General features: G+C 42.1%; 2 protein-coding genes across 9 annotated transcripts; one reads left to right on the top strand and one right to left on the bottom strand.

Annotated features, from left to right (window-relative positions):
- The first annotated feature begins 3,191 nt into the window (after positions 1–3,191).
- RAB33B (RAB33B, member RAS oncogene family) lies at positions 3,192–13,058 on the top strand. The gene is made up of 2 exons (XM_015625351.3): positions 3,192–3,525; positions 9,635–13,058. The coding sequence occupies exons 1-2, from the start codon at positions 3,283–3,285 to the stop codon at positions 10,076–10,078; spliced, it is 687 nt and encodes a 228-aa protein (XP_015480837.1). The 5' UTR covers positions 3,192–3,282; the 3' UTR covers positions 10,079–13,058.
- On the bottom strand, positions 6,602–24,277 carry LOC107203358. Of its 8 annotated transcripts, XM_015625355.2 has the most exons (7): positions 24,069–24,277; positions 23,327–23,576; positions 22,382–22,441; positions 21,628–21,759; positions 20,622–20,768; positions 19,772–19,832; positions 6,602–6,974 (listed from the first exon to the last, which is right to left on the bottom strand). In XM_015625355.2, exons 2-7 carry the CDS (start codon positions 23,489–23,491, stop codon positions 6,820–6,822), a joined length of 720 nt encoding a protein of 239 aa, XP_015480841.1. In that variant the 5' UTR covers positions 23,492–23,576; positions 24,069–24,277; the 3' UTR covers positions 6,602–6,819. The 8 variants fall into 8 exon arrangements, 6 of the variants coding, with proteins under 6 accessions (XP_015480841.1, XP_015480838.1, XP_015480840.1 ...); XM_015625352.2 differs by lacking the exon at positions 24,069–24,277 and having other exon boundaries at positions 23,327–24,057; XM_015625353.1 differs by lacking the exons at positions 6,602–6,974; positions 24,069–24,277 and adding an exon at positions 19,149–19,602 and having other exon boundaries at positions 23,327–24,057.
- Between the last annotated feature and the right edge of the window lie 548 nt (positions 24,278–24,825).

Here is a 24,825-nt window from a genome sequence, read left to right on the forward strand (position 1 = left end):
TGTAGGCAGAAACCCCAAGTGGTCAGGGGCACGTGTAGTAGTGTAAAGAGGAGGACTCTCAAAGGCTATTATTAGGTATCTGATCTAAACCTTAGGAATTCTAGCTCAGCTATCAGTTTGCAAGGGCCCTGTTAGGGTAAGAGTTCTCTCAACTACTGTAATCTACATATGCTTTTCAGTGTAGGGGTTAAACTCTTTAAAAATTTTTGCTGGTGGACATTGCTTAAACTTGATGTCTTTGTCTTACCTCCCACCTGTGTTGGTGCCCTTGGTGAGTTCACAGATTGTTAGGGAAATGCCATACTTCCCTTCCTCCTGAGATACATCAATCCTTTCTGAGTCAAGTGTCCTTCCCTGCCAGGCATAATTTGCTTATTGACTGTAAATGGCAGCAGTGGCACAGTCAGGCTGGAGCACAGCACTTCTGCACTTCTACTTAGTCCTCCTGAGCCACATCTGGAGTGCTGTTGGCAGTTCTGGGCTCCTCAGGAGAACAGAGACATGGAGCTCCAGGAGCAGGTCCAGTGGAGGGCTGTCGCCCTGAAAACTCAGCTTCTGAGCTTGCTAACATAGTTTTCTGTCGTTCTAATTGGGAACGGCCGTAAAAGAACGACACAGACTCTCAAGGGAGTCAGAACAAGAGGATCCCTCAGTTTATTGCTTGCAGGCCTGCTTTATAGACAGATACGTGGAAAGTACAGAAAGGAAACTCTTATTGGTTAGTAAACTGCTACATTACCATCATTGGTCAGTGGGGTTCACCACCCCCCTGACTTTCTCCTGCAAGGAAAACAAGGAACACATAACAACACCTGCAAGGCTGTTTTGTGTTCCTGAGGATTGTTTTAATTCCTTCTCATGTTTTTCCCAGACTACTTTCTCAGGGCCAGCCTGAGAAGCTGTGCGGCCTGTAATCTGTACAGGCACTGTCAGAATTTAGCATCCATAGTTTTCTAAGGACTTTCCCAGGACAGTAACTGTAAACATAGATATGTATACATTCTTTCTGTTACACGTCTTGTGATGGGCATTTCTCATGGCCAGTGCAGTGAGAAAGTGTTATCCTGACCATCCAATCAGCTGGGGCTGTACAGCATTGTCTGGGCTGCAGACACAGGCTGAGGCTCACAGGCTGAGTCACAACATCACCACAGAAAACCTTTCCCACAATTACAAACAAGCCCTCATGCTCTTGGTCTTCCCCTTCTGACTCCAGGCCTCTTGTCTTTGAGTATTCGACATCACTGCAAACATCTCACAAATGCAATTCCCTATGGACACTCCCCATGTGTCACTAAGGTTCTTAGAAATGCTTCTGCCCGAATTAAGGTGCAAACAAGACCATATGCCAATGACAATAGCATGGGTTTTATTTGATAGTAAATATGAGAGAGAGCAAGAAAGAAATATAAAATAGGTGGGAGAGACAGAAAGAGAGTAGCAGGGAAAGAATAAGGAAAATATCACCACTCTGTGGATCCCAACAATGCTCCATTGACCCTCTCCAGTTGGTCTTCTTGGTGGTGAAGGTCCCCCCAAAAAACACAGAATCCAATGGGTTAATATACACTCAGGCCAGGTAGGAAAATGCAGGCACCTCCCTGGGTGGGGGTGGAGTTTGCCATTGTCTCTTACAACAGATTCTGGGTTTGTTGCATCAGGTGCAGTCCTGTGGTGCAAGGCCTCAGGAATGACTCTGGGGGTCTCTTCTGGGGTGTTTGATGGATTAAGGCACCTGCTCAGCTGCCTCTCACGTGAATGTCCCGTGGATGTGGCCTTGGGGGTTCCATAGCCAGTTTGGGTAAGGGAAGATGGGTTTACTATCCCTGAGCAGAGGTTACAACACACTGAAATTTCCTCCCATCACCTCGGCTGGGGGGGAGATCTGTGCAAACCTGCTCCCAGCAAATGGGTCTGTGGGCTATGGCCTCCCCCACCCCAAAGCAAGCCTGAGATGATTCTTAGCAGGGCAACTGCATTTGGTTCACATTCTTTTCCTTGTTTACTTATTTGTTTCAGGTGATTGAAGAATGGGTTTTCCCTTTATCTCATCTCAGCAGCATGATTTTCAGTCCTAAGTCCCAGTCAGGTATTTTCAGGGAGGCTTCTTTGGTTGTAGCTTCTTTATACAGTTTTTGTTACAATAAGCAAAATGTTTTATCAATGTTTTAGGCATGAACTATTTCAGTCTCTGACACCATAAAAACTGGATTTCTTACCTCACGTCCAACAAGCCAGTAACAACTCAAGAGAGGCGTTATCTATTTCAGTTTGCACAAACTTGGGACTCCATGATATTTCATAGATCAAGCACCCAACTCTGAGAACTTTTTACTATTTAAACGTTTTAGCAAACAAAGGGATTAGTGTTCATTAGTTACAAGTCACATGATTCTCTTATTGGTTAGTATTCTATCTTCTGTTGGTTCTCTCACTTCTCATGCTAATTAATCCCATGCTCATTCTCTTTTTCTCTTGTCGGGCTATTGAGTTTTTCAGGCTGGTGCTCTCCAAGTTGGTCAGGATCTGACCCTGCCAGAATTACCTGCTGCCCAGCTGGAGCCAATTTCAGCACAATTACTAAATCGTCATCATTTGTTTCTTCCCTGTCTTGGGAGTTCTGCCAGATTTCCTCTAAATTCTGCAATTTTGGTAAAATTTGGTAAAATTCTGGCAAATTTGGCACTATGGGACATCCACTTTGTCCACAGTGGTACATCCTTCTTCCCAAGCTTTGTTAACCTCCCCCTGGATCTGAAAACGTTGAAGTCTGTCCAGCCCCAAACCCTAATAAGGCATTTTTACCAACAAAGAATTTGTTTTTGGAACACCTGGCCATCACTTAGAGCTTCTTGGCAGCTCTGTTTCATTAAGTCTCCCTTGCCATTGATTAGGCCGCAAAGCAGAGAAAGATCAAACATCGAAGAACAACCATTCGTACAAAAATCTTACACGTTCCACATTTCACGACATTCAGGCTGCCCGGATGGTGCCGGGTCCCCTGCACGCCGCAGCCCCCAGCTATTTGCGGCTGTTCCTGGTTCTCGGAGATTCCCGGCAGGCCCCGTTCCCGCCCCATCAGTAGGCCGGGCCGCACACGCATCACCCCCAGACGCCAGCGGTGGCCACGCAAGCACCGGCGCTGGCACGCGCAGGCCCCGCCCGCGAGGATCGGCAGCCTCGCTCTCGCGAGACCAGCCCGCCGTGAGCCGGAACGCGTCGCATGCCGTGGGCGGCCGGCAGCTTCGCCCCGGGTTGCTTCGCGGCTCTCCCGGGGCCGCGATGGCGGCGGGAGATGTCGAATCCTCGCTGGAGCTGAGCCTTACGGGCTCCGGGGCGGTCCCCGGCGCGCTGCCCCCTGCCCGCTCGCGCATCTTCAAGATCATCGTCATCGGGGATTCCAACGTGGGCAAGACATGCCTCACCTACCGATTCTGCGCCGGCCGCTTTCCGCAACGTACCGAGGCCACCATCGGCGTGGACTTTCGAGAGCGGGCTGTCACCATCGACGGCGAACGCATCAAGGTATCTCGGGGACCGGCTCAGGACAGCCTCGGGAGCGGCCCGGGCTGAGGGGGCAGCGGGCGGAGGGGCAGCGCCGGGCCCGGCCCCGCTCGGCCCGCGCCTGGCACTGTGCTCCAGCGGCCGGGAAACGGGAGAGCGGGATGCCCCAGGCCGCACCCTTCGCAGGGGTCTCCAGGCCTCCTGTCACCGTCATACCCCCAAAGTTTAGTTCGGTGGGGTCGTGCCGCCAGCAGCCGCGGCTGTCTGCCCTGAAGCTGTTCCACTGCTTGGCCTTGCTCTTGTTGGAAAGGTATTCACGGTGTAGGTTTCTGTGATGGTGAACCAATTCCTACTATAGGCCAAACCTTGAATCTTTTGTCAAGTGTTGATCAGTAATTTATCCTACAGTGGACTTATATATAGATCTCTTAGCAGTAGTTTATTCTTACTTGTGCTTGTTATCAGCAGCGTGTTGCCTTCGAGAAATTCTGCTTCTTTGTTCATCGGACATCACAGTTGTTGTCACCTTCAATGCCACAGAGCTATGTATGTGCCACTGTTACGACCATTTTGCTTTAAAAATATTAGGAAATTGAATATTGTTCAGGATTGAGCAACCTGTTTCAATTTCTAATTTTTAGGATTCTGCTAAGTTTGCTGTGTGATGATCGTAACCATCATTTGCAGAATACTCTGTAACAGCTAACAAATGCAGGTTTTTTACTAATACGGTTTTAAACAGAATCCCCATCTGCTTCTGTATTAGAGTTTGTTTCTATGAGGAAAGCTCAGTTGTGCAGAAAAAGGAAGTTAACAGTAGTCTTAAGCTTGTACTTGGGTATTTATTATCATCAGGCATTATAATGACAGCTTACAGTTATATAGCTGAAAGATATAGTTTTTCCTTGCTTATTTACTGATTAAAGAAATTATGGAAGATATATAAGGAGAGCAAATTTGCTTTCCTGCTCTTGTGGGATTTTTTATGTCATATTCTTTTTCAACTAAAAAAGAAGGGTGAATAAGAGTTTTTAGTGTGGTTTTTTGGGGGGGGATTTTGTTTTGTTTTTTTTTGTAAAACCACTGACTAGAACTTATCTGACAGCTGAAATTTTGTACTCCTTTGTCCGTTGCTGTCTATGACAGAGGAGAGACCCCCTGAGGGATATTGTCTTGTCAGCACCATCTTACTTACTGGCATTTTCATCACCTCTGAATGATGCCTGACCTTTGTTGGAGAGAAACAAGAAGAAGAACATAGTATAATCCACAGTTCTTAGATGCTTCACATAGGTTATTCTGCCATTCTGTTATATATGCTTTTGTAGATTGTTTTGCTGCATTTTTGAGAATATTGTATGTAAAATAAACCAGTTCTTTTTGAGGAAAGTGGAGAAGTCAAGGGGGCTGTTCTGAAACACATTGTTTTCTGCAAGTTCTGTTTCAGTATTAAAGGAATACATTTTATCATTATGGCCAGGACCTTAGTTCTTAGTGGGAGTGTTGTCAAGTTTGAACTGATTTTGGGCAGTTTTGGCAACTTCTCTCACTCCTCTTCACCTTTCTCACATGTAGCAGTCAGCTCCAGTAGCGCCAGTTGAACCAGGAGAGAGAAGCTCTGATGAACTCAATTATTGTAGTCCTTGCTGTTCCCTGAAGGGAATTTTATCTCTTGCATTGAAGTAGGTTATGAAGTAGTGTCTTCTGCCTTCTCCCTTCCCCCACCCAGCTGGATGATTCTTTCTTGTGCTGCTACAGCAGTAAATGTTTCCTTCACAGCTGGAAAAGTGCTGTGTCATTTGGCAGGAACACAAGCACAGTTCTTCTCGCTGAGGGTCTCCCACACAGCGATTATGTAGAATTCCGAGAAACAGGAACAAGTATTTTCCTTGTACAGTAGGCTGACAGGTTCATATGATGCCTAAATGTGATGAGTAAATTAAAACTTAAACAAATGTATTTGCTGCCTTCTAAATTTTCCTCTTCCTCAATTGAGTTAAGCATTAAAAATTAAAAAAAACAATGATGTCGGTCTTCATCAACCTACATTAAAAGAGCAAAATGCAAATGAAATTCAAAGAAGTCTGAACATCATGTTCTGTACCTTTCAGCTATTCCAATTTTTTCCCCTTGTATTTTTAAAGGAGTCATAGCATCAAGGCCAGTTATCTTTTTACCAGTGTGTTATAAACCACACATACAAAGTGAGTCCTTGTTTAGGAAAGAGTCTTTTTGGATCTACAGAACAGAATCAGAAGGTGGGGTGTGATAGCTGAGTCAGTGTTTTTAATATTTTTTATGCCATTTGTCTTTCTTAGAGAATGTGACCAAGTGATTCTGAACAGTTTTATTAACTGAATTATGCTGTTAAACCAAACAATGCAACTATGTATTCTAAAAGGCTGTTATAAAAACTGTGGTCCCATGAAGATGGGTGTTACTGGACTAACAGTGAAATAGTAATCTTAATGTTACTTCATCAGTCCACACCCATTAACATGAACATTTTCAGTATTGTTTTTCTCAAGAGAAAATATTTGGGGTGAGAGGCAGAAATGGAACCATTTCCTCAAGTTCAGCTTGAATGAGGAAAAAAATAAACTTCTGAATTGTGCAGTTTTCAACATTGGGAAAGGATTTACCTCTCAGTGCAAATAACTCAGCTGATAATGCCCTTCAAGCTTGAATGCTGCATATAAATAAAATATTGGAAGAACTGTAGTTTAAGCAAGTTATGTAAACCTTTAATTTTATTTCCCCGTCTTTAGCCAAGGCTGTCACTGCACTTGCAGATCTCTGCTTAACTGAAGCATGACCAATTGTCATGCTGTGAATAAGCTCTGTGAATAAGCTGGGGAGAGAACTGTAAGCTCACAGCTGTCTGCAAAAATTAACTTCCTCAAATTATTTTGATATGGCATTTTCCAAGATTTATCTATACTGATTCCTTAACATAGTATTGTATATATAGATATAGATTAACATATCTATACATAGGATTGCTTTAGTCTGCACTTCTTTTTTGTGAGGAAAAAGACACAACTTCGGGGTTCAAATAAACTAGGGTGTTTATTAAGGGAAAAAAAAAAGGGGGAGGAAGGGATAATGGGTGAGGAATTAAAAAGAAAGGAAATTAAAAAAAATCCCGGGTCTGACAATTGAGGAATCCTCTGGCCGAACCGGCATTTTGGTCCTAGTGCAAGAGCTCAGTGGCACTGTGGTGAATGTAGCTAATCTGCACTCAAAATTTATATAAAAAAAAATCTCTAAAAGAGATGTAGACCGTATTCTGCAGTGTCAGGTCCTCTGCTGCAGCTAATCCACAGTTAAAAGGGCAGGTCTTCCAATCTCGTAGCTCCTTTTATCATCTCTGTCCCCTCGGCTTGTTGCTGGCAGTTCCACCCCTATAGTTTCTCTTGATGGCTGCTGGTAAAACCTTCTCCTCCAACAGTCTGCTGTCGTCGGGGTAACTGAGGTTTTGGAGAGAAAGTTCTTCATTAGTATGCAGTGTTGCTGTGGTGTCATGCTACTGGCAAGGGGTTTGCTTTGAAGCCATTGAAAGTGACAAACTTAAAAGGGATTATTAAACTTACAAATAATGTATCAATAGCAACAAATAAATGAGTAAGGGACCACAAAAATAGGGATAATGCTTATGACGATTGACAATCTCGTTGGCAGAACTATCAAACATTCAATTGGAGCACACAAAAAAAATCCACCAGTACAATTCTACAATGATCAACTTCTAAACAGCAACTTCAAACAATCCCACATGCAAAAGCCAATCGAGGGGTTTTATAGATGACATTTTTCCTCTTAATTTCTCATATTCATGAACATTTTCTGTGAGTCTCCTGACTTTATGATGTTTTGTAAGGGCACAGAACTGGAAGTATGTCTCACCTGGGTGTGTGACTGAATCTTACACAAACTTAGGTGCCTGTTTCAGTCCAATTGTGTAGACTTATGGAGATGCTGTCAGTTTTATGTAGAGTGTAATACCATTGGCAAAAAGTGGGGGGTACTGTAAAATGAGGCAGATTGCAACTGAGTACCATTTAATGGGATCAGAGCCAGGGCAACTTGCACTGCTTTCCTTAACATTCTGATTGATGACCCTTTCAGAAGCAGCACACGGATTCTTCTAAGTGTCTGGATCAAAAGCTGTAGAGCACTGGACTAGGCTACAAAAGCCAAGCTGCTCTGATGTTGTCATGCAAACTTTCAGTTCCCCTGATGCAACCAGTAGCTGCCATTCCCACCTGCTCTAATCTGACTTTTTTTGAGTATGGATGCAATATTATGTCCAACCAGGGTTGAACATAGTATTGCAGAAAAAGTCACACCATCTGACAACATCTCTTACTCTTTTATCTTTAGTCTGTCGCACGACTGATTCATAATATCGTGTGATTGACTTGTGGATCTGGATTGTCATCCATTTTAATAATTTCCAGCCTAATGAACCCCGTGCATAAAGAAAAAGTCCTTATTGTCAGTCACTGTTATCAAGACTTTGCATCTGCTTCTATTCAGTTTCACCATATTTCCACTGTTGTAACTTTCAAAACAATTTTATGTGATACTGTAGTCCTCTCAGTGATGCATCTTCTTGCTCTCACCAGATTTCCTTTGTACTTGGGCTTCCTTTTTTTCTAATATAAAAAGTCACTGGTTAAAGTGGTAAACAAGACAACTTCCAAGATATTTGCAATTTCTAGAGAAGTTTTACTGAAACATTTAGATAAAAGGAATGCAGAGCTATGGTAATGGGAGAACAATTTCAACAATTACATAGCGGCTGCAACTTTAATGAGAACAGATTAAATTTCAAATTTATCTTCATTGTCTACAGAACACTTAGTATTCCTTGAGTTCCGAGTCTCAAGGACAACTTTCATTCCCAGGGGGGAAACATTTTCTGCTCAAAAGCCAAAGTACTAATCAAACTGCCTCAGCCATTAGGGATCAGCTGTACAAGACAGACAGGAAGCTAGGACTCAGCTTTTTCCCAAGAAATCAAATGTGTTTCAGATATTTCATTATCACTAAGGTGTGTGTGATAGAGCACACACCAATTTATTTCTGACAGTGTACAGGTAATGCAGTGTTGTAGGTAAAGGGGTTCTGGCTGCTGTGCATTGCAGTTCCTTATCTCCTGAAGAGCAAGTTTGTTTAAACATCACCATGTACAATTCTGTAGCATTCTCTACATGTCTGAGGACTCCAGGCTTCCATTACAATGGAATGATCAATGTATTTAAAATTTCTGTTTGCTTACTGTAACATCATGCTGCAGTGTCTGCTGGTGCTACAAGACTTGTTTTGTTTTGTTTCAATCAGCACCCCAGAAATCTGTTCAGTTCTTCTGAATGTCTTTCTATTCTGACTAAGCTTCTAGCTTTCTGGTCCAAACCTGTGTACAGTCTGGTTTGGACCAGAATGGTGTGTGCCTGGAAATGATAGTCACAAGCTAACAGAAGGTTTATACTTTTAATTTTTTCCCTTTTATGCATACTTTGATACTACAAAGAATAGTATGGTCCCAGTTAAAGCACTAAATAAGCTTAAGTTAGATGTTCATCACAGGAGGGTTTAATTCCAATACACTGCAAAGAAAGATTTCTATGTCCTGTTTTTGTTGTTAGTGTTGAAATCAAGCATGGTTTGATTTCTTCCTACTTTTACATGGCAAGTAATGCCATGCTAACAACAAAATTTTGGGGAGGATGAGACTATTTTTGGCAATAACAAAAATCATGTCAGCTAAGAGTTGTATTGGGAAGTAACATATTTAATTTTCAAATGAAAGTGCTGTTGATTGCTAAGACTTCAGGATTTGGTTTTGTAAAAATCTCAAAAAATACAGGCTCCAGTAAACTTTCAGAAATATGTATTTTCTCTCAAGTTGTGTCATTCCTCCTGGCCTTACTTGCGAGCAGCTATGAAAGCCAAAGCTTCTAAAATTGTGTGAATGCAGTGGTTTTTTTCAGCACAAACTTGTCAATATGATTATTCAGAAGAGTAGATTTCTGTGATCATGTAACTCCTCACTACAGGTAATTTTTGTTATTTTCCAAGATGAGTAATAAAATATTTTTTCCTCTCCTTCTCTTTCTGTTTTCAGATACAGCTGTGGGATACTGCAGGCCAGGAGCGCTTCAGGAAGAGCATGGTGCAGCACTACTACAGGAATGTACATGCTGTGGTGTTTGTGTATGATATGACAAACATTGCCAGTTTCCACAGCCTGCCATCCTGGATAGAGGAATGCAAACAACACCTTCTTGCTAATGATACACCACGGATTCTAGTTGGAAATAAATGTGACCTGAGAAGTGCTATTCAGGTGCCCACGGACCTGGCCCAGAAGTTTGCTGACACTCACAGCATGCCATTGTTTGAAACCTCTGCCAAGAACCCCAATGACAATGACCATGTGGAGGCCATATTCATGACACTGGCTCACAAGCTTAAAAGTCACAAGCCATTAATGCTTAGTCAACCCTCAGATCATGATGAAATACATATAAAGCCTGAACCAAAACCTATCACATCCTGCTGGTGTTAGGATTGTCACTGATCACATTGTCACTGGCTATCATCCTGTATTGTTTGCAAGTGCTTCAAAATTGTGATCTTAGCAAAGTTCCTGGTTTTGGTAGCAATTATAGCAAATCTCTTTGGCACTTTAATGTGTTTTGGGGTTTTTTTTTTTAATTTTTCCTGGTGTACGTGTGCCCATCTTATGCTCATGCACTTTGTAATTGTACTTTATGAATTACTAAAGTTTCACTGTAAATATATAGGACCATATTAACTTTGTCTAGTTTTGACAAAGCAATTCTAGTTGAGCTGTTGCTGTCTGAGGTTGTTCTCATCACTTGTAAGATTATAAATAGTAGGCCAGTTTACTAATACTTTTCATTGCTACTTGCATTGGAATAATGTAGGAGAAAGCCTTTTGTGACAACCATGGAACTTAGGTTTTGGGTCAGCAAGTGGGTATATGAAGGAATATTAGGTGACTACTAGCAAATTACAAAGCAGGTAACTTTTTATTATAAAAGCAAACAAAAACAGTTCTGTCAAAGTTTGGACTGCCAGTTGCTAGGTTTTGGCCTGTCATTCCACTGTGAGCTTGGTCTGTTTCTTCATGGCGATGGTAACAGAATTTACTAACTTCTCCCTACCTCTAGACTTTTATTTGATACTTAAAACTTCATTAATTTTTCATAATTGGCATGTGATACCAAACTATGTTATGTTATTTTGTACTTGTGGAAAGTACTGTAGCACAGGATTTGGGGTAAAACTGGGACTCTGTATCTGTCCATAAGTTCTCTGATCTTACTAAAATTAAATTATATATTTCTGAAGGTGCTGTATTTGAGCTGAGTGTCTCAGAGTAAGTAAAAACAGTTGAGTAAGTAAAAGACTGGGTGAATTTGGCAAAAACATACTGGTTTTCAAAGATAGGGGTTTGCAGTGCATTAAGAGATCATGAATGCTTCTCAAATATCTTGAAAAGCCAACTTGATAACATATTTCAGGAATGGGAATGCTTGAAAATATGGTACATTCTTGAAATAGTCCAAACACAAACTAAATTGGGTCTTGAAATATGGAGTAAATCTACCAAGCACCATCTACTACATCATCTATTACAGATTTTTGAGCAAAAACCTGCATGTATAATGTATGTAGGGTGTCCTTGGCATTACTAATGTGAGCTGGTAGGGGTTAGATGAGGGAAATTTTTCCTCTTGACCACCCTTTTCTGTGTTCTCATAGTTGGAACTGCCTTTTTTCAGTCCTATCTGAAGATCAAGTTTCAAAAATAAGGTCAAGTGTCATAATATAAATGGTGCTAAGTTGCACATAATTGCATTAAGTGAAGTATAAGAATACATATACATAGAATGTAATCTATGACTTCATTCATGTCACATCAAACAGTGTTTTGTGACTTAGTTTTTGAACTATAGATGAAGATTTTTTTTTTTTTTGCAATGTGTAGCATGTGTTGCTTACTAGAAACTAAACGGAAGGGCTAGTTCAGAAGCTGCCACCCTAATGGTCAGATTAGAAACAAATTACAGAAGCAAGATAACTGTTATTATGTAAACTATTACAATTCTTAAGATGTAATTTCATTGTAATACGTACAGAAAAAAATGCATAGACTTTTTTCTGGATTTTGAAAGAGCATTTAATTTGTCTAATATGATTAAGATGTTTAAAAATAATTAAACAAAAGGTAATACTTTTTCCTGTATAATGCTGCCTCAGTTGTGACAGTATTTTTGCTTAGGAAAAGCTTGTAAAAGGGAGCTTTTGAACCTTACATGACTAGAATTTAGAGTTGTTTCAGAAACAATCACCTTTTTAACACTAGTGTCCTTAACGATTTCTTTAAGAAAGGGATTGATCTTAAATTGATATTTATACTGTGGTGAGTAGATATGGTTTACAGTCCTGTTGGACAGATTGTCTTTCACTCATGTCCTTAATCCTTTTTCTGAGAAGGATCTTTCTTAATTATTTGTATACTAAATATGTCAGCAAGTTTTGATGTTTTTTTGTGATATTTTTTGTTGTTTTTTGTTTGCAGGGTAGTTTTTGTTTTGTTTTGGAAGGTTTTTGGTTTTGGTTGGTTGAGTTTTTTGGGTTTATTTTTTGTTTGTTTTTGCTTGTTTGTGTGGGGTTTTTGGTTTTGTTTTGTTTTAATAAAAAATATCCCAGAGTTAAGAATTTTAAAGTCAGTCAGGTTGGGGGTTGGGGTAAGAAAATAATGTAGCTGCAGTGTTACTGTTAAATTTGAGCTGAACCACCTGCACATCTGTTAAGTTTTATCTGAGTTGCCACAGCTTGTAAATAAGGGCCCTCATGTCATGAAAACTCTGTGGAAATGGTGCTCAAGTGTTTAATTCCATGTTCAGCACAAAGCATGTTTTAATGGTTCTGCCATGAAGGCAGTGTGGTCAGTAATGCAGCATTCAGTGTTGCTCCCTGGCTTTCAGTGGTGGTGTTCTGCCCACAGAATGGATGTGAGAGTAATGAATACTTTGTATGTGTATTTTAACTTTATCAGACTGTAAAGTTGGGTTATTTTGTATGTGCTGGGGGCAGGCAAAGCACAATCCCAGAAACCTAATAAACTGGCTTTGCCACAAACTGTCATCACTTGTTTTCAATAATTATAATAAGATTAATAATATAATTCCATATAGTTAAAAAAAATGTTGTGAGGGAGTCAAAGGAGTTTATAGTTTCCTTCTGTGTGGTTGACAAATTCTACAAAAAAGACTGTCACAATGCTTGAAGTACTGTCAGTGTTTTCTTGCAATGACTTTGGGTGATTTTGAGGCATCTGAAGCACCCGCCTGATGATTCAGAGGCATGTTCAGTATTTATTTTAGATTCCAGGAGTGATACAACATTTATAAAAATAGTGATAACTGACCCTTGGATGTAAGTAAAGACCCTAAAGGAGTCTCCTCCATTACTCTTCTTCTAGTCTCATTCAGAAATAAAGCCTCTAACTTTTATAAGTTTGTTGAAAGTCATATTCCTTGTCCCCTCTGTGAGTATTTTCACTTTCACCAGAATGTATAATTCTAATACTCTTTTTTTTTTCTAGAGTCCTACTTTTGAGGTCATTGACTGATGTTGCTTAAGATTGCAATTCCCAGATAAATGTAGAGCCATATGTTATTTAAAAGTAATAGTAATGTTACTTTTAAATGGCAGTGTGGTTTTTCTGTGCAAATCAACACCAAATCTAAAGTCATAAATAGCATTAGAAGTTGTCATGATTCTAGGACTCAGAAAAAAATCCCACTGTTCTGAGGATGTCTCTGAGGATGCGGGATTTTTTCTCTTTCCTCTTGTTAATGCTGGGTGCCCAGAGGAGGCCTCATTTATCCAGCTGAATAGTGTCATCAGTGAGAGCTCTGAAGAAGCATTGAGAGAGGAATAATGGCTGCTAGTTTCCAGAGATATTCTGGGATTCAATGGGCTCTGCACAGCCTCACACCTGCAAAATAGAAGCATGTGCTAAAGGCAGTTCCTTGTAGTTCTGGAAGCTATTTCCAGAGCTCAGAGGAATGGAAGAAGAACTACTGGTCATCCAGAGACATTCCCTGAGGTGCACAGTCTCTGGGTGGATATTATTGACAGTATTGTTTTCTGCCTTGCTGAATCATCACTGCTTAATCACAAATTACTGAATCCTTTGCTAATCATTTGAAATTAATGGAAAACAAATTCTCAGCAATACCAGTGATCTTTAAAAAAATCCCAAAACAGCATAATCCTTTCCCTGGTCTGCATTTAATATATATGCTGCATTTACTAGGAAGATGTTCTTCCCTTTGAGAGTGGTGAGGCACTGGCACACGTTTCCTAGAGCACCTGTGGATGCCCCAACCCTCGAAGTGTTCAAGGCCAGGCTGAGTGAAGCTCTGAGCATATGAAAACTGAGAGTCATAAGACCCTGATTTTAGCTCAGTACTTCCTTTTCTATTATTATTTTTTACTGTTTGCACTGCTGTCCTGATTTAGGGCAAATTTGGGAGAGAACCTCCAAATGCAGTTCCTCCAGAAAAGCAAAATTCAAATGGCCCCTCCCCCAACTGGTTCAGAAAAAGAGATTTCCTTGGAGAGAAGTGGAAAAAAACCTGTTTATTTAACAGAAATTGAATACTATTAAACAATAAAACCTCTCGCTGTTCAATGAGATGGCAAATCCAGGAAAAAAAAGTCCTTTTCATGTGGTGTAGCTCAGCTCACTCAGGTTCTTATCAGTCCCTCTGGAGCTGGAAAGTACCGAGGCCCAGGCCCCGGTGGGCCACAGGTGTGAGCTCCCAGGGTTTGGCTGGGGGGTTTTCAGTTCAGAGTAGGTTTGAACAGATCCAAGAAAAAACGAAAAAATTGTCCAGGGAACTCCTCTGCCTCAGCTAGCTAAAAACTAACAGTAAAAGAGAAGCTCTGTCCCACCGTCTGTCCATGCTGCAGACATTACAGTCTAGGAGCAGGATGCAGGGGAGTGTTCTTCCTCAGCACAAGCTGCACGCTGCTTCTTTCCCCTCCCTTCACTCTCAGAGGCACTCATAAAGGTGCAGAACTTAATATGTAACATAAACAAGGCGACTGGGGATACAAACATCATAAAGGCACCCTAGGACAACTGCCCCTTTGGAAAGGTCACAGGCAGAAAAAAGACTGGTGTGAGACAATATGCTAAACTCCCTATTTCTGAAAATACTTAGTCATTTACTACTAAGAGTACGCTGGGCCTATAAAACAGGAGTCAAAGCAGAACCTGCATTTGCAAACCATTTATCCTCTCCAAAGCCTGGTCATCCCCATATCCTTCATACCTACTCCTGTACAGGAAAACACTTGAAATGCTCAAGGACCTTCCTTGCTCCTTGTCATTCTTAGTCCTCTGTCCCTCAGACCTTTCTTTGGTTAAGGAAGGGCAGACAAAGAGGAAAAGACTAAACTGGCCCTAAAATATATAAAACAGCTTTTCAGTTTACTTCAGTAAGTGGGGAGGGTAAGGGAGGGGAGGGTAAGGGAGGGGAGATTACTCGAGCAGCTCAGAAAGTGCAAGTGAAACTGTGCAGTTTGGTAATGTGCTTGGGTTAGACTGGCCTGAAGAGGTGCAGGACAAAGCAGTTCCTGTTTTCATGGCGAAACTGCTAGGGAAGGCTGAAAAATGCTGTTTACTTTAATGGGCTTCCCTCCTCAAGTCAGAGTTAGGTTCAATAACTTTTCCCTGTACTTACATGCTGTTAGTGCTGGAGAATCATGGAATCATATCTGTTTGGAAGGGACCTATAAGAATCTGTGGTTAGACTCAATGATCTTAAAGGTCCTTTCCAACCTAAAGAAGTCTGTGTTTCTATGGTCTAGGAAAAAAGAAATTACACAGTCTGACTCAAAAAAATGAATGTTGTGCTTTTTATATTAGGTAGGGTTTCTACTGAGTATAAGAAAAAAAAAGCCAAAAAACAAAAAAAATGAATATTCCTTCTCTCAGCTGCAGGCTGCTATTTTCAGAACATATCTATATTTTGATTCATTAATAGTACTCCTGTCCTTTCCCAGCTCTTTAAAGGCTCTCTTCTGTAGCCTGCGTTTCCCTAGCAGTCAGCAGCATGTTTAGTGACCAAGACCTATGTATTTCCCACTCAAAATATTTTAGGTCAGTTCATCCACTGACAGGGAAGCTTTACTTCAATTTCCAACTACATTCTAAAACAGGATGGGCTATGGAGAAAAAGAACTGTGACTTTGTATCCCCTGGCTTCTCGCTGCCTTTTGCCAGAAAAGGGAAAAGACATTTGTGCCCAGCAAAGACTGCCCTGACCCTGAGCGCCAGCAGTTGAGCAGCATAGGAGAGAAACTGCACCAAACTATATGTGAAAAATAAAAATTCAGATATAAATAAATACAAATATATATATATTTAAGAAGTCCCAAACAGTCTTGTTGTCAAAGAAGTGCCTGAAAGGGTTCCCTGATCCTCGCCATGATGAAGATCCCTCCTCTTTCCCTCCTCCTCTGCATCTCCTGCCCCATCTGTTGGGGAAGTGACTTCAAAAAATTCTTTGCCCTTAGTTGAACATTAACTTCCAGAATCAGCTTCCCTGATTAACCTTCTGATTACACTAGGTGATTAACTCAGGCCACTGCTAATGGAGAGGCTAGCAGGCTTTTTTATCCACCTCAGGATTTTGTGTGCCTTGTTCTGTGCATCAGGGAAGAGGGTAATGTTTGTCTCAGCCTACTTGAGGTAAAGAAGTTTTTTTGATGTAAATACCTTGTCTTTGACTTAATACAAGAAATGCTGACACAAGGTGAGCACGAAATGCTTGGGGTCTGTAACAGGGGTCTATAACTCCTCCTGACTTCCACCAGTGAAAGCTGGGGGTGACACAAGCCATGGAATATCCCTGGAGATGCAGGCAGGTTCTGGGAAGTTACTGTAATATAGCACTGGAAACAGCAGTCAGGAATATATTTTCTGCAACACTAACCAAAGTGGACTAACATTAAACTGATAATCAGTTTCCACCAATTTCCATTCTGCAGCTGTCATTTTTATGAAAGCCTCCACTTTCGCAAAAAGAACTGTTGAAATGATGTCTATGAGTGATCTGCAATAGTTGCACCACTGGAATGACTGTGTAAGAAATAAGACAGTTTATAGCTGCTGATAAATCAGTTGCATACATTTTTATTTAGAAGTAGCATAGAGCATACTTCTCTTTTACACCGTAAGTCTTCAGTGTGTGCTGCTAAGGCTGTTTCACAGCCAAAAGAGTACCTGCCATGCCTGTTACTAAATGCCACTGATCAAAGGCTTTCAAAGCCAGGCTGGGTACTTGGATTGTACCCCAGAGATGTGCCAAGATGACCTGGCCTGCAGCAGCTGTGATAGCACTGCCACCCTCATCCCAGGAATTATCTGCCTGAGCCAATGGAAGCAGCACAGCATTTGAACAAGGAGTGATGACATGTTGCTCTGCACGCTCACAGTAAAAGCAAATTGTCCTGTTCACCCAGCAGTCAAATGCTGTTGAATTATGCTCAGTATGTCACACTGCAACAACTGGCTATGGAACAGCACTTCTGGATGGGACAATAACTCCCACCCAGAAATGATGCAGAGTCTGAGCATTTAACAATCAAAACATTTGACAAAAATGTTTTGTCATCAAACATTTAACATTAAATGTTTAACATTAACATTTTAACATCAAAAAATCAAACATTTTAGCAATGCAAAATCTGTTTTAGGCTAATCAGAGCCACGCTGCTTTCAGCTATCAGTGAGCCAAATGCCCTCTGAGGGAATCTGACTTTCTTTTAATGTACAAACCAGCGGTTTATGTTAATCAAGAAGAAACTCCCCAGCATTTCACTGCAGAAGCATCTGAGGACAGGGAGAGCAGTCACGCTCAGCGCTTTGATGCCTGTTGACAGGCACTATTTCAGAGGAAAAAGCACAGCATCCCATTTTGAATCACAATATTTGAATTAATATATTAAAGCAATTTAAACATTAACACCTTCAAATGAACAAGACAACAGATGTGTTTTGGTTGGCATCGGAAGGGGTCGGACTAGGTGATCCCCAGAGGTCCCTTCCAACCTCAATCATTCTGTGGCTCTGCTGGCAAGTTAAGAAAGGTATTTAGACCCAAAGTTAGGAGAAATTTGTCTACTGTGGCACATAGTTAAGACTCCAGTTGCCAGAGTAGGACCTGCAGGCCCAAGTTAAGCTGATAGTCCAAGCACCTAAATTTGGGGACAGCATCCCTGGCTGAAGCTGGGCAGTGAAAGAAGCAATATGTGACTTGAGAAGGGCTGTGGAGGGAGCCTGGTGGTTAGGGCTGCTCTCTTGATCTGAGTATTTATCTGTTCAAGATTACAACAAAAGCTGTGTAACATATTCATAGGATTGTCTGGAAGTGACCTTAAAAACCACCTCATCCCGACCCCCTCCCCTACCACAGGCAGGGACACCTTTCACTAGACCAGGTTGCTCAGAGCCCCATCCAACCTGTCCTTGAGCTTTCAGTGATGGGGCATACACAGCTTCTCTGGACAGTGCCAGTGTGTCACCACTCTCACAGCAAACAATTTCTTCCTAATATCTAACCTAAACCTACCCTCTTTAGTTTAAAACCATGTAGGTATTAGAGTCCCTTTACCAGCATTACGAAAAGGACTTCAGTCTTTAGAAAAAAAAATAAAATAAATGAAGAACAACTCTTGGGATCATGAAAGGCACCTTACTTGCTGCAATTAGAGAAGTTTTTTATGAGGTCATTCTTGGAGTTACATGCCCCATGGTGGGCATGACTTATCCTACTACCCACTTTCTCAAGATGGGAACTTATTTTCCAGGCCCTGTTCAAATGCTGCACTAATCTGTATCATGGGATAAGTCACCTACCACCCCCTGCACTGCAGAGAGCTCTTCAGTGTAATTTCCTTACAGCATGGCTCAGCAGGATAAATCAGGGTGCTGAATGCTAGGGAGTAGGGATACCTCCTGCCCACTCCTCACCTGCTCAAAGCCTGCAGGCAAGATAAACACTTGACATTCACCTAAAAGTGAAACATAAAGTACATATGGGAATTATATGCTCTTCATGAGATGACAGAATCTGACTGGAAGCTGTAGTTCCTTGGTCTAGAGGACCAAGAGGACCCCTAGAGAAAATAAAACAAAACACCTTGGTCTAGATCTGTAATATATTTTAGTAAAATGGGTCCTAAAATAAGGATTTCTTTTAAGCTTTCAATCTACAAAAAACTTGAACTGAATTTAGAGTACTCAAGTTACTTTATAAGAGGAGCTACTGCAGCTCCAGTTCCTGCCACACTCTGTAGTTACACTTCAGTGCTAACACTAATTTTATTGAGACATGTACACCCCACAGAAACCACATTTTGACAGAGGTATCTGAATAGTGTTATTAAGGTTTCATATCAAAAACTTTACTTGCCCCTTTCCTATCAAGATGAAAAGGAAAACACTCTGAAGCTCCAGGATGAAGTGCATCCTTCATTATTAAACAAATAATTCATGCAGTAAGAGAGAGAAATTGAGAAAGCAGTCGAAGAAAAAAGATTGTATTTAATATTTAAGCACCTAAGGCTAGCACTGCTATGCAAATTACATGATGAATTTTACTGAAATAAGACATGATTTAAGTAAAAAGCCGGAAGAAAAAATGCCCTCACTTTCCAGAGGCAATGAGGTATTTTACTATACAAAGCCTGAAAGTTCAAAATCATCTGCAGATCTTTCCCTCTACACTGTGATCTCTGCTCAGTGTTGGACATTCTGTTCACTCTGTGTGTTTTTGTTTTTCAAATGGCCAAGGAAAAATGCATAACCATCTTTGAAGATTAAGAACTTCTTGCACCTCTCTTGCCACATTTGAGTAATATGTTCGGCCATTTTTCAAGTCATTCTGATATATGGTGGAGGTTTGGATGTGTTTTCCTCTGCATCTACATCCTGGGCCGGAAACTGATCTGTGAAGTTAAAAATTGTCCCCCCAGAGTCTGTGTGAAAAAAGAAAGAGAAAACCATTAAACACAGTCTAGATGTCTGCACAAAATCTTGAGTTCCTTTCGGTTATCAGGATTTTGGCCTGGGATGTAAACCTTATTCAGAATGTTCCTTCCTCATCCCTGGTGAACATTCAGATATGTGGAGGCAAGAGTTACTCACTTTGTACAGCACAAACCATTTCCACAGCCTGATTTTGGTCCTCACTAGGTTGCAACCATTCCTATGAAAAAAACAGCACCATCAAATACCTCACCTGGAAATTTGATCAAGAAGATACACCTGAACTTATTTTAAAAGTCCACTCCTCCTAACACATTTCAGTTTGAACGTTTAAAGCAGCCTCACCTTACTCACTCAGTATCTTTAGCCAGGAACAGCTGTCTTGTGGCCCGCACCCTTTAATCCCTTACCAAACCATATAGTTGGATGCACATGTTTAATAATACAGCATCAGAATTTCTCTAGTAGAGAAGTAGTTGGTGTTTATTTATTTATTTACTGAGCTCACTTTGCAAAGATGCCATGTGCCCCATCACTTGAGGCAGAGTTCTTATGAATGAGGAGTAAATGACATATGTCAGCACCGCTACACTTCACACACAGCACAGGAGATATTTTTATTACTGAATTTGAAGTCCAAGAGTGTAAGTACCAGTAAGTCTTTGTAATACTGCACCAGAAACAACTGTTGGCTTAAAGATGAGAGGAACAGTTTTTGAGGACAGCAGGAATTTCTGGGAAATGAGGCCACAGTAGCTTCAGCAGAAATGTCTTGGAGAATAGAGATAACTTAGATCTTACAGGAAACTGTAACTAAGAGGAAGATAATAAAGGAAAAAATACAAGAAATATAAAACTCTTGCCACCTAATTTCTTAGAATTAGTCCTGCATGAGTGAGGTAGGAGCTGAGACTAGGTTTATAGGAGAGAAACACACCTTCTCCACAGTTTCTTCCCCTCCCACCCACACTCAGTAGAAATAAACTTGTACGCCAGGCTCCTCACTCACCATCCCAGTTACACTGTCATAGCAGGAGCAGTGTGGAAGACTCCAGCATCCCAAGTAAGCCATGGCCAGTACAAAAAAGGCACTGCAGATGGATACAGCCAGCATGGCTATGTTAGCACCCTTGACAATTTTATTGAATATGAACCTCTGCAAACAGAAAAGGAGACGGTAAAGCCATATTTAAAAAGTGACGCTCTCCACCAAAAAATAATCTCATGACTGCAAGAATGCTATGATCACATGATAGGAGATTGATTGTAGTCAGTGTTATTTAAGGTTTTTCTGTGTTCTGAAAAACAAACCAAGCATGAACCTCAAATAAAGCAAGCAGTGAAATAAGGCTGTTGATTAAATGTGAGATGCTATGCAATGGCATTTGACAATAAGTAAAAACCCAAGGAATGGCTGCTCTTCTTCACACTGATTATGAGAAACATCCTCTTGCTGCACTGCACCTTATAGAAGCCTGACATTTTGATTTGTACTTCAATAAACTAATCACCAGCTTCATCTATCTGGAATACCTTCACCCCCACAGCAAGCAATTGTTTGTAGATTGGAGATACAAAAGGGCATCATTCCTTCTCTTCAGCTTTACTGTGGAGGATACACTTGAAATAAGACCAGGTTTAACCAGCTGCCCTGTAACTGCTGTAATTTTATCACCTGATGTGCCTGCTGGGAAGATTTGAACCTTGCAACCACTGTTTCAAACCAGGCCAGGTATACTCTCAGCACCTTTCCCTGAGCAGTACCAGTATTTTTTCATGGCTCAGCCCACACCACCTCTTTGCACCAAGAAGCAAAAGCAGCCAAACCTGACCCTGAAGTCTGGTTCTGTTTGTAAGCAGACAGGCTTCCTCTTTCCCAGGACGTCTATCTGGGCTTGTTGCCAGCAGAACTGAGGGTCAGAGAGGCCCCTAGACCCAGCTGCAACAACATCTGGCACTGTTTGCAGATTTAAGGTGTCATGTTCCCCATAAATAATCATGATATCAATACTTACAGTATGGATAACATGGACTGGGGCAGAACTCAACTCCTCCTCTTCACCATAGTTCAGCGTGAAGAAGCTATAAACTATTATAATGAGGATGGCAACACAAGAGAATATGGAAGCAACTATCAGTACATTCACCTAGACAGACAGAGAATTTTAGTGAGAAAAAGAAATGGAGCAGGAATTAAAGCTGTCCTTTGGCAAATACAAAGCATTACAGGTAGCTTTTGACCTACCATAACACTACAAAGTCCCCAGTAGCAACAGTCACTTAGAGAAGTAGAGGTTTTCATAAAACTGAGCTTCTAAGCTACAGGTGAGTCCTGAATATTAATCAGAGGTGCTACCTAAAGACTTTGTCTTAGAGATCTCTTACATACAATATCATTCCTTGGAGTTTACATGGCTGGAGAAACCTGCCTAGGAAATGCAAACCTCTTAACTAATTTCATATTTTAGTGTACACAGTGCTTAACAACATGAAGGACCACCAAAAGAAAAGCATTGAAATGAAGTGTTTTTACAGATTTTTGCATTTTATTAGGCCCAGTGCCTGTCTGCTGCAGCAGAAAGCAAGGTAACACTGCATCCTCCTCTTGCTTATGAACACAGTGACTTCTGTGACGATAACTCAAAGAAATAAGCTCTTAATTCTTTAAGAGGACCACTCAGCTCATTCCCTCTTCAAACTGTTTTTGATTGCCCCAACATTTTGCCCCTGCCCCATATACACAAACACCCATCTACCCCTCTGGCTTACAAGAACTGGATTCTTCCTCTGCGAGGAGAACAAAGCTAGGACACCTGGGACTCCCATCACCTGCAGAGCACAAAAGGAGTTGGCAGCTTGGGAGACTAGTATCAGATTCAGAAGATAAACTGCGACAGAGTAATGAAAAGCCCATGATTTCAAGGCTTGGATTAGAGTAACTACTGTATCAGAAATGGGAAAAGAATTGCTCATTTTTTCTGTTTTCCTCATTTTTTCTGTAGCATCTTCTGGGGGCAGGACATGGGTGACATGTATCTTGCCCACTTGCTACTTGCACAGCCTTGCTATGGCTGACCAGAGCTTTATGGGTCGGGCAAAATAATGTAACTGATTGAATAAGTTTGATTAACGTGCTAAAAATGCATTTTGCTTTCTCAAGTCCATATGCATCTTGTAGAGGAAAGAAAGATATTAATGAAAGGAGATAGGCAGCCACTGCATTGGAGAGAGCTCTTCAATGTAGTTTCCTTGCAGCATGGCTTAGCAGGATAAATCAAGGTGCTGAATGCTAGGGGAGCAGGGTACTGCAGTACCAAAATTAGGGGCACTGTGCTATGGGACAGAGATCATCACCTAGATGTTCATCTACCTGAAGAGAGGATGAGGTGTTCCCTTCCTAATCTTTGGTGGACTCTCTGTGGTCACTATGCTTCTGCAAAAAAACCTTTGTCAATTGTCACTATAGCCCCATTTTCTACATTATCCAGCAGAAATGTATTTGATTTAGTTCCTTCAGAGGAAAGTCTACTTGCACTCTTCTGCTTATATAACGATAAGGAGACTTTCATTAACTGACTTCAAACCATAAAACAAGGGAAGAGCGGGAAAGAAATTCTGGCTTCCCTCCCACCCCCAGTACGAGTACTAGTAGATAGCAGTGGGGAAAAAAAAAACACTACAAAACAAAGCATAGAAAATATAGTACAAGTTTACCATGCCAGCCCAAACTGGAGCTCTGGTTTTGCCCAGCTGAGACTCTGTTCTGAAAATTCCATCTATGAACCCACTGGTGACACAGATGGTGCTGAAGGCTATCTGGAACATCCCCAGCACGACCATGTTCCTCTGGTTAAAGATGAAATATCGATTCCGATCCATTCTGCTCTGATTCCCACATAAACCCCTGAACACGGAGATCGGCGAGCTGTGCCAGGGCCTTCCAGGGTCGGGAGAAGGGCTCTTCCTAAGCAGGAGAGAGAGAAGGGACAGGATCATCAGCACTCCTCGCGCATCGGTTGGTGCGCAGAACCGGTACCAGGAGTACAGGGCTCACTCCTCAGTGTCCGAAGGCAAGCCGTCTTTTGGGAAATCCCTGGGGCTGCTGCGTAGCAGGTGACTGGGACACCATTCCCGACGTTTCTGGAGCGGAATGAGCTATCGTCACCTCAGAGCCCACCGCTGACCTTCTCCCTTCGAGGTTTCTGTTGCCCACAGAGGCGCAGGGAGTGCTCAGGTTCTCTCCCATTTGGAAGTTAAGCTCCGCACCTCTCCAGGAAGGTGCCGCTGCTCCCTTCGGGCAAGCCAGCACCGAGCCCCGATACTCCCCGTGGCTCTTTCCGGTAATCGAATGACCTCTGCAGGCTCAGCTCTAGCTCCGTCTCCCGTGTCCTCCCGCGTCCCCTTGCTCCGTTCCGATCCGGCTGGCCGGGAAGCGCCATACCCGCTGCGCCCTCACCTGCAGCGGCACCGACCCAGACGACACTCCCCGAGAAGCGTCGGGAGAGCTCCTGCTCCGCGTCCGGGGAAAGGAGTTTCGAGCCGATGCCAAAAGAAGCCCGGGAGGCCGGGAGAGCCTGTGCCGTGCCGCAAGCCACGCAGGAACGCGGCTACTCCGCCCACCCCCTCCCGCCTCGCCTGCACCCGGGAGCGGCCGACCTGCCCCGGGCACCCACGGGCTCCCGGAACCGGGCACTCCACCCATCCCTTCTCCACAGCAATTGAGACTTTTCCCCTCCCTGCAGCCGTAAGTGCTGCTTCACACGGTATCGTGTGCAATCACACGTGCAATTCTGTGAGCTGGGGAAAGTGGCACAGGTTTGTGAGGAATAGAGTGACTCTTCAGGATTTTGAAAAAGTTTAATAGGGAATAAAACAAGAGGCGAAAGTCCGGCCCTGGGGTGCTCCTGGCAAATAGCCAAAGAACACACTGTATATTTGAAACTGTATGTCTTTATACTGTATCATTCCTGAGGCTCATGCATATTCATATGTATTATTATGCAAACTTCATTGGGAACTCCTAATATTCCAGGTTCTCTTCTTGCTTGATTTTTAACCTCTGACCTGACTGCAGGATATTTTACAGATAAGGTCTTCCCATGTTCTTATCCTGTTATTTCACACTCTGGATGCTTAAGTGTCAGTCCATGTTGCAATCCTCCTCTCGGGGGACCCCTCTGTCCCACCCTCCGTGGTGAGAACCCCGCTCGTCT

This window comes from Parus major, chromosome 4 (assembly GCF_001522545.3).
Source record: "Parus major isolate Abel chromosome 4, Parus_major1.1, whole genome shotgun sequence".
Taxonomy (NCBI): domain Eukaryota; kingdom Metazoa; phylum Chordata; class Aves; order Passeriformes; family Paridae; genus Parus; species Parus major.

What these genes read in the sequence shown, in the direction of transcription:
- RAB33B (XM_015625351.3), top strand. Translation starts at nt 3,283, where the DNA reads ATGGCGGCGGGAGATGTCGAATCCTCGCTGGAGCTGAGCCTTACGGGC. An exon ending in TCGACGGCGAACGCATCAAG is followed by an intron (nt 3,526 to 9,634) that starts GTATCTCGGGGA and finishes TTCTGTTTTCAG; the next exon opens with ATACAGCTGTGGGATACTGC.
- LOC107203358 (XM_015625352.2), bottom strand. Translation starts at nt 23,608, where the DNA reads ATGATCCTGTCCCTTCTCTCTCTCCTGCTTAGGAAGAGCCCTTCTCCC. An exon ending in CAGTCCATGTTATCCATACT is followed by an intron (nt 20,769 to 21,627) that starts GTAAGTATTGAT and finishes TTCTGTTTGCAG; the next exon opens with AGGTTCATATTCAATAAAAT. An exon ending in AATGGTTTGTGCTGTACAAA is followed by an intron (nt 6,975 to 19,771) that starts GTGAGTAACTCT and finishes CCAAAACCTCAG; the next exon opens with TTACCCCGACGACAGCAGAC.